The 10439-nt window shown below is 56.4% G+C and overlaps 1 protein-coding gene across 1 annotated transcript; it reads left to right on the plus strand.

The window, feature by feature from the left end:
* Positions 1-1626: 1626 nt before the first annotated feature.
* Positions 1627-7011, plus strand: LHX3 (LIM homeobox 3). The gene is made up of 6 exons (XM_034067733.1): positions 1627-1696; positions 4045-4216; positions 4371-4573; positions 4747-4898; positions 5014-5185; positions 6587-7011. Exons 1-6 carry the CDS (start codon positions 1627-1629, stop codon positions 7003-7005), a joined length of 1188 nt encoding a protein of 395 aa, XP_033923624.1. The 3' UTR covers positions 7006-7011.
* The last annotated feature ends 3428 nt before the right edge of the window (positions 7012-10439 follow it).

The following is a 10439-nucleotide window of genomic DNA, read 5'->3' on the forward strand; positions in this document are numbered from 1 at the left end:
CCATTTCTTTCAGTTACCCTGTAACTTCACACCACTGAATGTCTGTGGCAGTGATGGACACAATTGGTGGTTTCTGACCCATGATTTGCCCATTTCTCTACACACACACACACAAATCTTCCCTTCCCTTTGCCTTCCATCACCTTTGGCCAGGATGGCTTTAGTGCCCACTGAGGCTTCTGAATCCTTCTGTGGCTTCATCCATACTGACACTGAGAGTGTGGGATGTGTGACCTGATAAAAGCACTGGTTATCTACGTGCTGAAGTACTCCAGGGTGCTGCTAGGAATCAAAAGGACCGGGAGTGTAGGTGATGACACTGGAAGTTGGGCACTGCCATGCACTGCTCCAGACCCATGTGCATTTCCTTGCTGGCCCATGACCTTGCCTGGGAAGCAGTGACATTCCCCTGGGGAGCCTGAGGGGTGACCTCAGCACCCAAATGTCTTGAGGATAAACACAACCAGGGGTAAACGTGCCCTGTCCTCACCACCCTCAAAGGTAACACAGCTGCTGCCCCTTGCAATGGGGTGAGCTGGGGGCTGCCCTGGGCCCTCACTCCTCACCCCAATGCTCTGTAGGTGCGGGGCCAACGTGAGGTTGGGAGCTCGGGGCCGGGCGAAAGTCGCGGTGCTGCCGTCCGGAGGGAGCATCTGTGCGTGCTGGGAGGCTCCTGCCCCTAAGCTGCTTTTATTAATTTGTAATCCCCTGCGAGCAGGAGGTAAAGGGATTCGGGGATTAACGGGCTCACGGTAACAACCACAATTACCAGCTCCGGCTGCCTGGGGCAAGCGGGGAGCACGCACGGGGCTGTCGGCCCCGGCACGCACACACGGGGGGACACAGACGGGCACAACGCGGCCGTGATCACAGCGACACCTTCACACACGCGGATACAGGAGCACCCGTGGGGCAGAGCGTGAGCATCCCAGCACAGACACAGGCACACAGACAGGGATGTGGGCTGACACACACGAGTGTGCACACACACAGACAAGTGTACAACCCTGCACACACACAGACAAGTGCACAACCCTGCACACACACAGACAAGTGTACAACCCTGCACACACACAACTATGGCTGCAGCCGCCTGTGTTCTTGTCCCACACCCGCGTGTGCACACGCATGTTCCCGCACACCCACATGCAGATACACACACAATGCACACACCTCCGTGTCCGCCCCGTCCTCAATCAGTGCCATTAACCTCCTCCAGCCGCTGGGCACGGGTCGCTGTGGGTCAGACTCGAGTCCTCACCTCGCTGCTCATTAACTAATTAGCGGAGGGGGAAGAGCCCCCCCCCGCTCCCCACGGGCGGTGCTGAGGAGACCGGAGACAAACGAAACGCGGACCCGGGGGAGGCCTCTCCCCTCTGGACGTCGATTCCCCCCGTCCCATAGCACCGGCCACGCGTGGGACGTTGGGGGGACCATACCCCCCCCTTCCCTCTTTTGTGATGCTAAAGAGCCCCGCGGCGAACCCGGCCCAGCTGCGGCCCGGCCCGACGGTCGGTGCCGCCCCCTGCCCGCCCCCCCGCTCCGCCCCCCCCCGCGCCGCTCCCTGCGCTCCCCTCCGCACCGCTCACTCCTCCGCAGCCACCCGCGCACCTCGGACGGGCCGCGATGCTGCTGGAGCGCGTCCGCGCCGGCTCGGACAAGGCCGCGGAGCTCTGCCCGTTCCCGCGGAGCGCAGGTGAGGGACGGGGGCAGCGCGGAAACCTCTGCGTGCCCCGTGGGAGCCGGAGCCGCTGTGCCGCTTCCGCGCTCCCCGGGGCTCCCTCGGGGTTGGCTACAGGGAGGGAGGGGGCCCGGAGGTACCGAGGTGTCCATCCCGTCCATCCCGTTCCCCCACGCTCCCTCTCTCTCTTTCCTGCCACCGGACACCCCCCGCACGTCGACGGCTCCGGCCCCGTTTGGGTCCCGTCGGGTCCGGACCGCGGCTCCCCGATAGGTCCCAGGGGCAGGCGGCGGCTGCCCCGGGCTCACGGCTCTGCCCGGCCCTGCGGAGAGGCGGCCGATGCCCTCCGGTCCCGCAGCTCCCGCACAACGAGAACAGGGAGGAAACGGGGATTTTCTTCCAGCGGACACCCCCTCCCTGACGGGGGGACCCCCCCGCAGCCCCCGCCCGGCTCCGGTCGGGCTTTTTCCTCGCTTTGGTAAAAATCCCGTTGATTCCTCTCCTAAACGTTTGTTCGTCCCGTTTAACGAACGGAGACAGAACCGTCGGGGCGGGGAGAACCGCGCTGACCTCCCCGGGCGTATCCGGAGCACCGAGGGTCCCACTGCGGGTGGCAGAGCCGGGTCCCGGGCAGCGGGTCCGGGGCCGGTGCGGGGCCGCCCCGGTTCTCGTCGGCATCGACCGCGGCCGACGGGGCCTTAAAAACACAACGGCGAAGAGCCGGGACGGTACCCCCCGGAGTGCGGGGACAGAGGTGTCACCGGGAGCGAACCCCTGGGCCTGGCCGGTGCCCCCCGTCCTGCCCGGGTTTGTCTCTCTGCGTCTCCGCGGTGCGGGCATCGCAGCAGCGGTAGTTGCGCGTTTGACCCCGCGCGTCGGGAGATGCTTTTGCTAACGGGGGAGCCGGAGGCGACACCCCCGAAAGCGAACCCCGGGGAAGGAACGACATCAAAACGCTGTTTCCCGTAGGACGCGACCCTCGTTCACGGCACCGCGGTTCCCGAGCAGGCTCCGTCGGGGCTCGGGGAGGCAGCGGGAGGGGAGCAGAGGGGCGCACCGGGGGCAGGGGCAGGGCGGTGGCAGCGGGGCCCGGCAGGTTCGGTGCCCCGGGATGGGCCGAGCCGCGCTGTGGTTTGCCCGGACCGGGAGCAGATCCCGAGCTCCGCGGCTCACAACGAGCCCGGGTCCGTGGCCGGGGCTGCCTCCCCCGCCGCCCGCAGCCGTTAAGGGGCGGCGGAAGGGGACGCGCCGCAGGCCCGGGGGGATTAAATAAGCGCGGTGCCCGCCCGGGGCTTCAGACCCGCACGGGCGAGAGGCTCCGAGGACCCCGCTGCAGTGAACTGAATCCCGGCAAGGCAGCGGTGGCAGCGGCCGGGGATGGGGGACACGGCACAGAACCGACGCCGGGATGTGGGGGAGCCGGAGGGGGAGTGAGGCTGCTCCGCACGCCGGTAACGGGGCGGCGGGTGCGGACTGGGGGGACCTGGGGGGCAGCTGCTCCCGCACCCCGCGGAAGATGCGCCGGTGCCTGCGGCCCGTGTGAGGGACCTTCTGCGGTGTCACCATGCAGCGTAAGAGCCGCGGGCCGGGCTGCAGTGGGACCCCGCGGGGCTCTGCCGTGGTACCGTGCGCTGCCGTTAGCACCGCCGTTGTTTGGGGTTATTTGGACACGGTGAATTGTTGAGACGATGAATGCCTACAACGACATCATCTCCACCGCTCCCCTCCGCAGGGCTATACATCTCTGTATCTATATCCAGTTATTTTTATATATAGATACTCTTACGTCTTTATACAGCCGTGTCTATATTTCTCTCCATCTGTATTTATGTACCTCTGTATTCACGTTTTTACCTACCTATTTCTATACCTATATACCGATATCTATATATTTATGTCCATATATCTTTACATTTTTGTTTTCTGGCTACTGGATCTGTTCAGCTTTATATCCCTATTTCTCTGTATCCTTATGTCATCTCTTTCTGTGCCATCTCTGATGGGATCTGCAGAGCAGCGGGACAAGCCGGCAGCGTTTTTATTTTGAGTGCAATCCTCGTGATTTTCGGCAGTTTCTTTCCCTCTTGCCGTTATTTGCGGGGGAATTTCTGGAGTGCAGAGGGGAAATAGGAGAGCCCGGAATAAATAACAGCGCTGCAACTTCCCCGTTGTGGGCACGGGGGGGTAATTTCGTTCCCATCCTTTTCCTTCTTGTTTTCACCGGTGCTCCCAGATGCGTGGTCCGGGGTGCGCTGTCCGGGGTTCGCTGCGCTCCGCGTCAACGGATTTGAACGAATACGAACCTTTTTGGTCCCAAAAGTGGTTTCTGGGGGCGGTGGCTGACGGGGTTTGCCTCCCCGCAGAGATCCCGCTGTGTGCCGGCTGCAACCAGCACATCGTGGACCGCTTCATCCTCAAGGTCCTGGACCGGCACTGGCACAGCAAGTGCCTGAAATGCTCCGACTGTCAGACGCAGCTGGCCGAGAAGTGCTTCAGCCGCGGGGACGGCGTCTACTGCAAGGAGGACTTCTTCAAGTGCGTGAGGACGGGATGGGGACGGGGAGGGCTCCGGGGCTGCGGCGGCGGGGCCGGTTCAGCACCGCGGACAGCGGCGGGGCCGGTTCAGCACCGCGGACAGCACCGGGGCCCCGCTGCGCTCAGCGGCCGCCGCTTGTCCCCCCCCGCTCAGGCGCTTCGGGACCAAGTGTGCCGCCTGCCAGCAAGGCATCCCCCCGACCCAGGTGGTGCGCAGGGCCCAGGACTTCGTTTACCACCTGCACTGCTTCGCCTGCATCGTCTGCAAACGGCAGCTGGCCACCGGCGACGAGTTCTACCTCATGGAGGACAGCAGGCTGGTCTGCAAGGCGGACTACGAGACGGCCAAGCAGAGAGGTACCCCTCGCCCCGTCCCTGCTTCTCCTCCGAGGGCAGGAGGGTGCCGGCCCCGGGCCCTTCTGTCCTCCGGGACGCGCTCACGCACCGGGAGGGAGGGATGCGGGGGGCATCCTCCGTCGGGGGGTGGCTGGAGGGGGTTCCTTCACTTCTAACTCTCCACGTGTCGGCAGAGGCCGAGTCCACGGCCAAGCGGCCCCGCACAACCATCACGGCCAAGCAGCTGGAGACCCTCAAGAACGCGTATAACAACTCGCCCAAACCGGCGCGGCACGTCCGGGAGCAGCTCTCCTCGGAGACGGGGCTGGACATGAGGGTGGTGCAGGTGAGGGGGGCGGCCCTCGGACCCCTCCGGGGCTGCCCGGGCTGAGAGGGGGAGCGGCGGGGAGATGGGGCCCGTTCCGGCAGCGAGGGAGCTCCCCGGCCTGCCCCGCTTGCAGGTCTGGTTCCAGAACCGCAGGGCCAAGGAGAAGAGGCTGAAGAAGGACGCGGGGAGGCAGCGGTGGGGTCAGTACTTCAGGAACATGAAGCGCTCCCGGGGGACCTCCAAGTCCGACAAGGACAGCATCCAGGAGGAGGGACCAGAGAGCGACGCCGAGGTCTCCTTCACAGGTCGGTGAAGGGGCTTTGCCCGTGCGGTCCCTCCCCGAGAGGCTGCTTTGGATCCCCCCTCGCTGCGGCCCCGGCCGCCCGGTCCTGGCCGGGATGGGGGCACCGGAGCCGCTGCAGCTGAACCTCCGCTTCCCCGGGGCTGCGGCAGCACCGGCAGGGAGCAGCGGGAGGGCGGGGAGAGCTCCCGGGGAGCGCCGCGGGTGTTGGAGCCGCTGCTCGCGCTCAGCCCTTTCAAAGGGCTCTTGGAAATGCAGAGCCCAGAGTCGGGAATCACTGAGCGCTTTAGGGGGAAGAGCGTGTGGAGCTTTTTTTTCGCCCTGTTTAAGGGGTTTATTTGCGCTAGGACTCCCCTCCCAGCTCTGCGGGAGCTGTTACCTCTCCGCTGGGCTGTAAAAGGGAGGTTTGTGCACCAAACTGTCCCATCTTTGGAGCAGAGATTCCTGCTGGCAAACCCAGGGCTATGGCTACACCAGCGCTGCTCACCCCACACCTCCAGCCAGCATCTGGTCTGTGCCACCGCTGTGCCCAAACCCCTGTGTGAGTGTGCACCGGGTTTGGGAATACAGGAGAGCAGCTAAAAAGCAGAACTGTGTGTATATTTGCACACATGTACGTCTGTTACTTATAGATCTTTATACAAACACTTTGCATCCCAGCTTCTCCCTCCTGTTCCTAAAATCTATTTGATTTCCAGCTCTGTTTATTCACACTGTGCATCAGCTCCATTAAATAGGAATTCACATCAAATAATGACTAAACAATGTTAAACAGTTATTGCCAGCTTGGTGCCACGGACAGGTTTGTATCCCTGGCAGCACAGCGGCTCCCGCTGCCCCTAACGAATGCAAACTGCTTTTGGTGGTAGCTTTAAAAGTCCTGGTATTTCCAGACATGTTTTAAAGTCATACAAACGCGTTTCACCAGTTCCTGAGCAGAAAATCCCTGCTGAGCTTTAACGTCTTTTTCTCCTGAGCAATGTGGAGGTTTTCTTCCGTCAATGGATGTTCAGGTAGCTCCTAAAAACGCTATCAAAATTCCAGATAAACCTCACAGCCAACTAGAACCGCAGAGCAAAAGGTGCAAAGATGTTGAGCTCACATTCCCCTTTAAGGGGTTATTTTTACATCACAGTCTCATATTCTAATATGTATTTTTGGGCATGTTTTTAAAATCCAAAATGTATCAGGTGTTTGCACTCAGAAAAAATAATAATCCCACAGCCTTCTCTGAAGATCTGTCCACAAGAATTGGAATAATAAGGAATTACAAGAGGGAAGTGCAGGGCTGCTCAGCTCCCATCCATCTAATCTGTTTATTCCCAGAGCTTTCAGGAGTTCCCTTGCAAACAATGCCAGCCGTGGCCATTGCTCTCCCAGTAAAACCAGTCCATTTCTCTTTCAGATGAGCCCTCTATGTCTGAGATGAGCCATTCCAATGGGATTTACAGCAATCTCAATGAAGCATCCCCTGCTCTGGGTAGACCGGCTGGGACCAACGGGAGCTTTGCTCTGGATCACAGCGGCATCCCAGCTCAGGACCAGTACCATGACCTGCGATCCAACAGCCCCTACGGGATACCCCAGTCACCAGCTTCCTTGCAAGCACTGCCAGGCCACCAGCCTTTAATCTCCAGCTTGGTTTACCCAGACAACGGCTTGGGTATCATGGGACAAAGCGGACAGGGGGTGCCCCCATCCATGAGGGTCCTGACTGGGAATGGACCCAGTTCTGACCTCTCCACCGGCAGCAGTGGGGGATACCCGGATTTCCCTGCCAGCCCGGCCTCTTGGCTGGATGAAGTCGACCACGCTCAGTTTTGATAGAGGATTCATCACCACACGGTCAGAAGGGAAAGGACTCGGTGCTGTGAAACGGCATCTGCCCCTGGAAATGAAGGAGGGACAAACCGGGACTGCTGAGTGGGGCAGGGAAGCATCAGGACATGGAGAGAGCGGATGTGCTTTTGGATGGTGACCCAAACACAGGGGCTGGAGGCTGGTGGGCAAGGACAGTTGCAGTGCAGTGACGGGCACATGGAGCGTCCAGGCCCATTCTTGTGTCTTTACTAAACACCAAGACTTGTGCTTTACAGATTTGATATGAGGTATTTTGCTTTCTGTTGTCGGTGCATTCTCCAAAGCGAGGACTTGTTCCATCACCCATCCACATCGAAACCTTTTTAAGAGAAAATAAAGTCCTCGTCCACGGTACAAGGTGTGACAATGTCTATATTTCTATAGGAGAAATGTTCATAGTGAATCACATCAGAAACCCATGGTAGGAAACCTCTTCCAGCAGATATTTTATATCCGATGCGGTATGTTATGTTTTATTTTGAATTTGCATTAACTTTTCTATAATGAAATGCTCTTTAATATGCCAATCACTTCCCAGCAACCCCTTTCCTTTGTCAAATGGGAACCCTATGTTAATTCTGCTTCTCATCTCTTTAATTTGTAGATTGCTAGTTTTAGTGTTCCAGATAAGCATTGAACCGTGACTAGATGTATTTATTCCAAGTAACCACCCTCTCATCCCGAGGTCAGGAGGGGTTTGTCCTGCCCTGGGAATGCTGTCGGCTCTGGGTTGTGACTTTTCCACGTTTCCTTCAAATTCCTTTGCAGCAGTTTTACTGCAGAGTGTCTTGGAAATCACCCCGATGTCTTGTTGCCAAATACCTTCTTAGGGGGTTGCATGTCTGAGCGAGCACACACTTTCCTGGTGACACTTCTCTGTTCCAGGCATTTGTGTCTATCCACAGATGTAGGCAAGACAATTGTATATTGTTATCTGTAAAAAATATGGGATTAACTGTAGATTCTGTGGCTGTCCAGTGTCTTTTATTTATATTCTTGCTTTCTCTCTGATGATCAAATACTTCAAGATTACAAATAAATTTGTCAGCTAAACTTGAACTAGTCTTCTGCTAAATACACATCAACAGCGTCACTGCAGGTAAACGCAGCACCTGAAACTGGAAGTGAGAACTCGATGCCATGATGCAACAAAGGGTTGCAATACACTCTATATCCCTCTTCCCTTTTTCTAGAGGAACAATCCCACCTTTGGGAAAATGCTTTGATAAACTGAAACAAAAAATGACTGGTTTGGAGGAGGTCTTTGGGAGATCTAAACGGTATTTACTGCTCTGTGCATGCACAGGCTTTGGTTGCAGTCGAGCTGGTTTTAATGGGTGATGGTAATTCTTCAGCATTCATTACGAAGGTACAAGCAGAAATCTGTGCTGATAAAACAATGGCAAATAGCAGAGGGTGATGTTGCCTGTCTGTGAGCAGCAAGTTGTGCACACAGAACACTACAAGTCAGATACTGGGATACTTCAAAATCAGAAAGAAAAGAAGAATCGCCTCAGGGATTAAGCTTGGTTGAACACACACATCCCGTATGTGTTTGCATGCACAAGAGGCTCATGTGTGCCAGCACATCTTCATAGCCAGTGTCTGTGGTCATGCTCCAGAGCCAAGTGAAGCACTTTGCTGAAGGCTCTGATTTAGGAATCCATTGGGGGACACTGTAAAGCACATGGGCTTTGATGCTCTCACTCTCCTGGGAAATAGGGGGATATTTGTACCAGGGTCTTCCTTGCATTGAGCATCTTTGAGTGTGTCTTAGAGAGCAGCAGCACGCCTGAGCAGAGGACAGCACTGGGGTTGGGGTGCAGCTGCCTCTGGGTCCAGCCCCATCAGTGATGCTCTGGCACATGCTGCTCTGGCACACGCTGCCCTCCACTTTGCAGGGATCCTGGAGCAGAGCAATGCAAAATATCTGTTAACCACCAGCACTGGGTAAGCACCTTTAGAGCTTTTCCCCCTCCTGTTTGTTACAAGTTGCACCTGAGGAGAAGGAACACCTCCAGTTCCTGCTCTCACTGAGGTATCAGGAGCCTGCCCAAGGCAATACAGGTACACGCACACTGCTTAGTGCTGTAACAGTCACTCAACAGAGAAACACTCCTTACTCAGGAGACCCAGCCCAAGAGCTACAGCAGGGAAGGGAGAAACCCCACTGTGTGACCCCATGGGGCTGCTGGTGTAAAACCCCCAGCAGCAGGGACCTGGGGGTGGTACCTGCACGTTTGCTCGTGTCCCTGCTCCTGGGGGAGTATCCAGATGGGTGAAGCTGCATCTCCTGCAGCCAAGCACAGATCTGCTTCAGTCGGGTCTGAGCTCTGAGTTTGAGCCCTGAGCTGGAGCTGCTTTTCATTCCTTCTCCAGAACGGGGAAATAGAGACAACTGTTGCTGGCAGCCCATTGAGGGACATTCCTTATGGAAATGTACTGAGTAATCAGCAAATGATGGGATTTTCAAAAGCACATCACAGAACTTCAGCCAAAGAGAAAACAAGAGTTTGTTTTCTGCTCTCTTGCCCTATGAGCCAGAAACACACTCACCAACCTGTGTGTTTTGCATCAAAGCCTTTTGGCAGTTCAAGTGTAAATAAGATTTTACTATAAAAAAGCAAAAAACCCTCTAAAAGACTCTGATTTCCTAAAAAAGACTGAAGTAAGAGCAGACGGACGGAACTGTCGTGGATTTTAGGGTAACGCTGCCCAGAAAGCGTTGGTAATTGAACATGTGTTTTAGAAACCTTTGTTTCACCGTTTCCCTCCCCGCAAATAACCGGCGCTGTTGTTCCTCTCACCCTGGCAATTCCCAGTGGATGGCTGCATTTAAGAAAGGAAGAAATGCAGATTGCCCCCCCCCTGCCTTTGTGCTCTGCTCTGAAAGGCAGAACGGGTGGAAAGTTGCTTGTGCTCGTCTGAACACAGCGAAGAGCTCCCTGAATGTCCTGATATAAAATTCAGGGATTGCATTTCAGCCTCTCCTTTCAGGGCTGAGGCTCCGGGATTCCATTAATATAAATGCCTCCTTCCTGTTAAAAAGAAAACCAATTTGGAAGAAGCAAATAAACCCAACACTATCCAATTGAGTGACAGCTTGTAAAACCCAGGCAGAATTAGGAAGAGGGGTTTTGCATTGCTGGGTTTGCAGGTGAGCTTTATAACCCCTGCTGATTTGTATGAGTGCTTGGCATGGGAGGCAGGAAATCTTTTGTGCTCTCAACGAGGAGAATTTAATGTATGAATCTTTCTCCCTCAACAGCATGTTCCTCTTTTAGAAGCAGTCGTGCCTAAACCCGCGCTCCCTATGGATGCAGGAAATGATTAGATTTTGTGTCAAACAGTGGATGTTAACTTATTTCTTTCTTATTCTGATTTCTTCTATGAGTCCA

This window comes from Melopsittacus undulatus, chromosome 11, assembly GCF_012275295.1.
Source record: "Melopsittacus undulatus isolate bMelUnd1 chromosome 11, bMelUnd1.mat.Z, whole genome shotgun sequence".
NCBI lineage: Eukaryota > Metazoa > Chordata > Aves > Psittaciformes > Psittaculidae > Melopsittacus > Melopsittacus undulatus.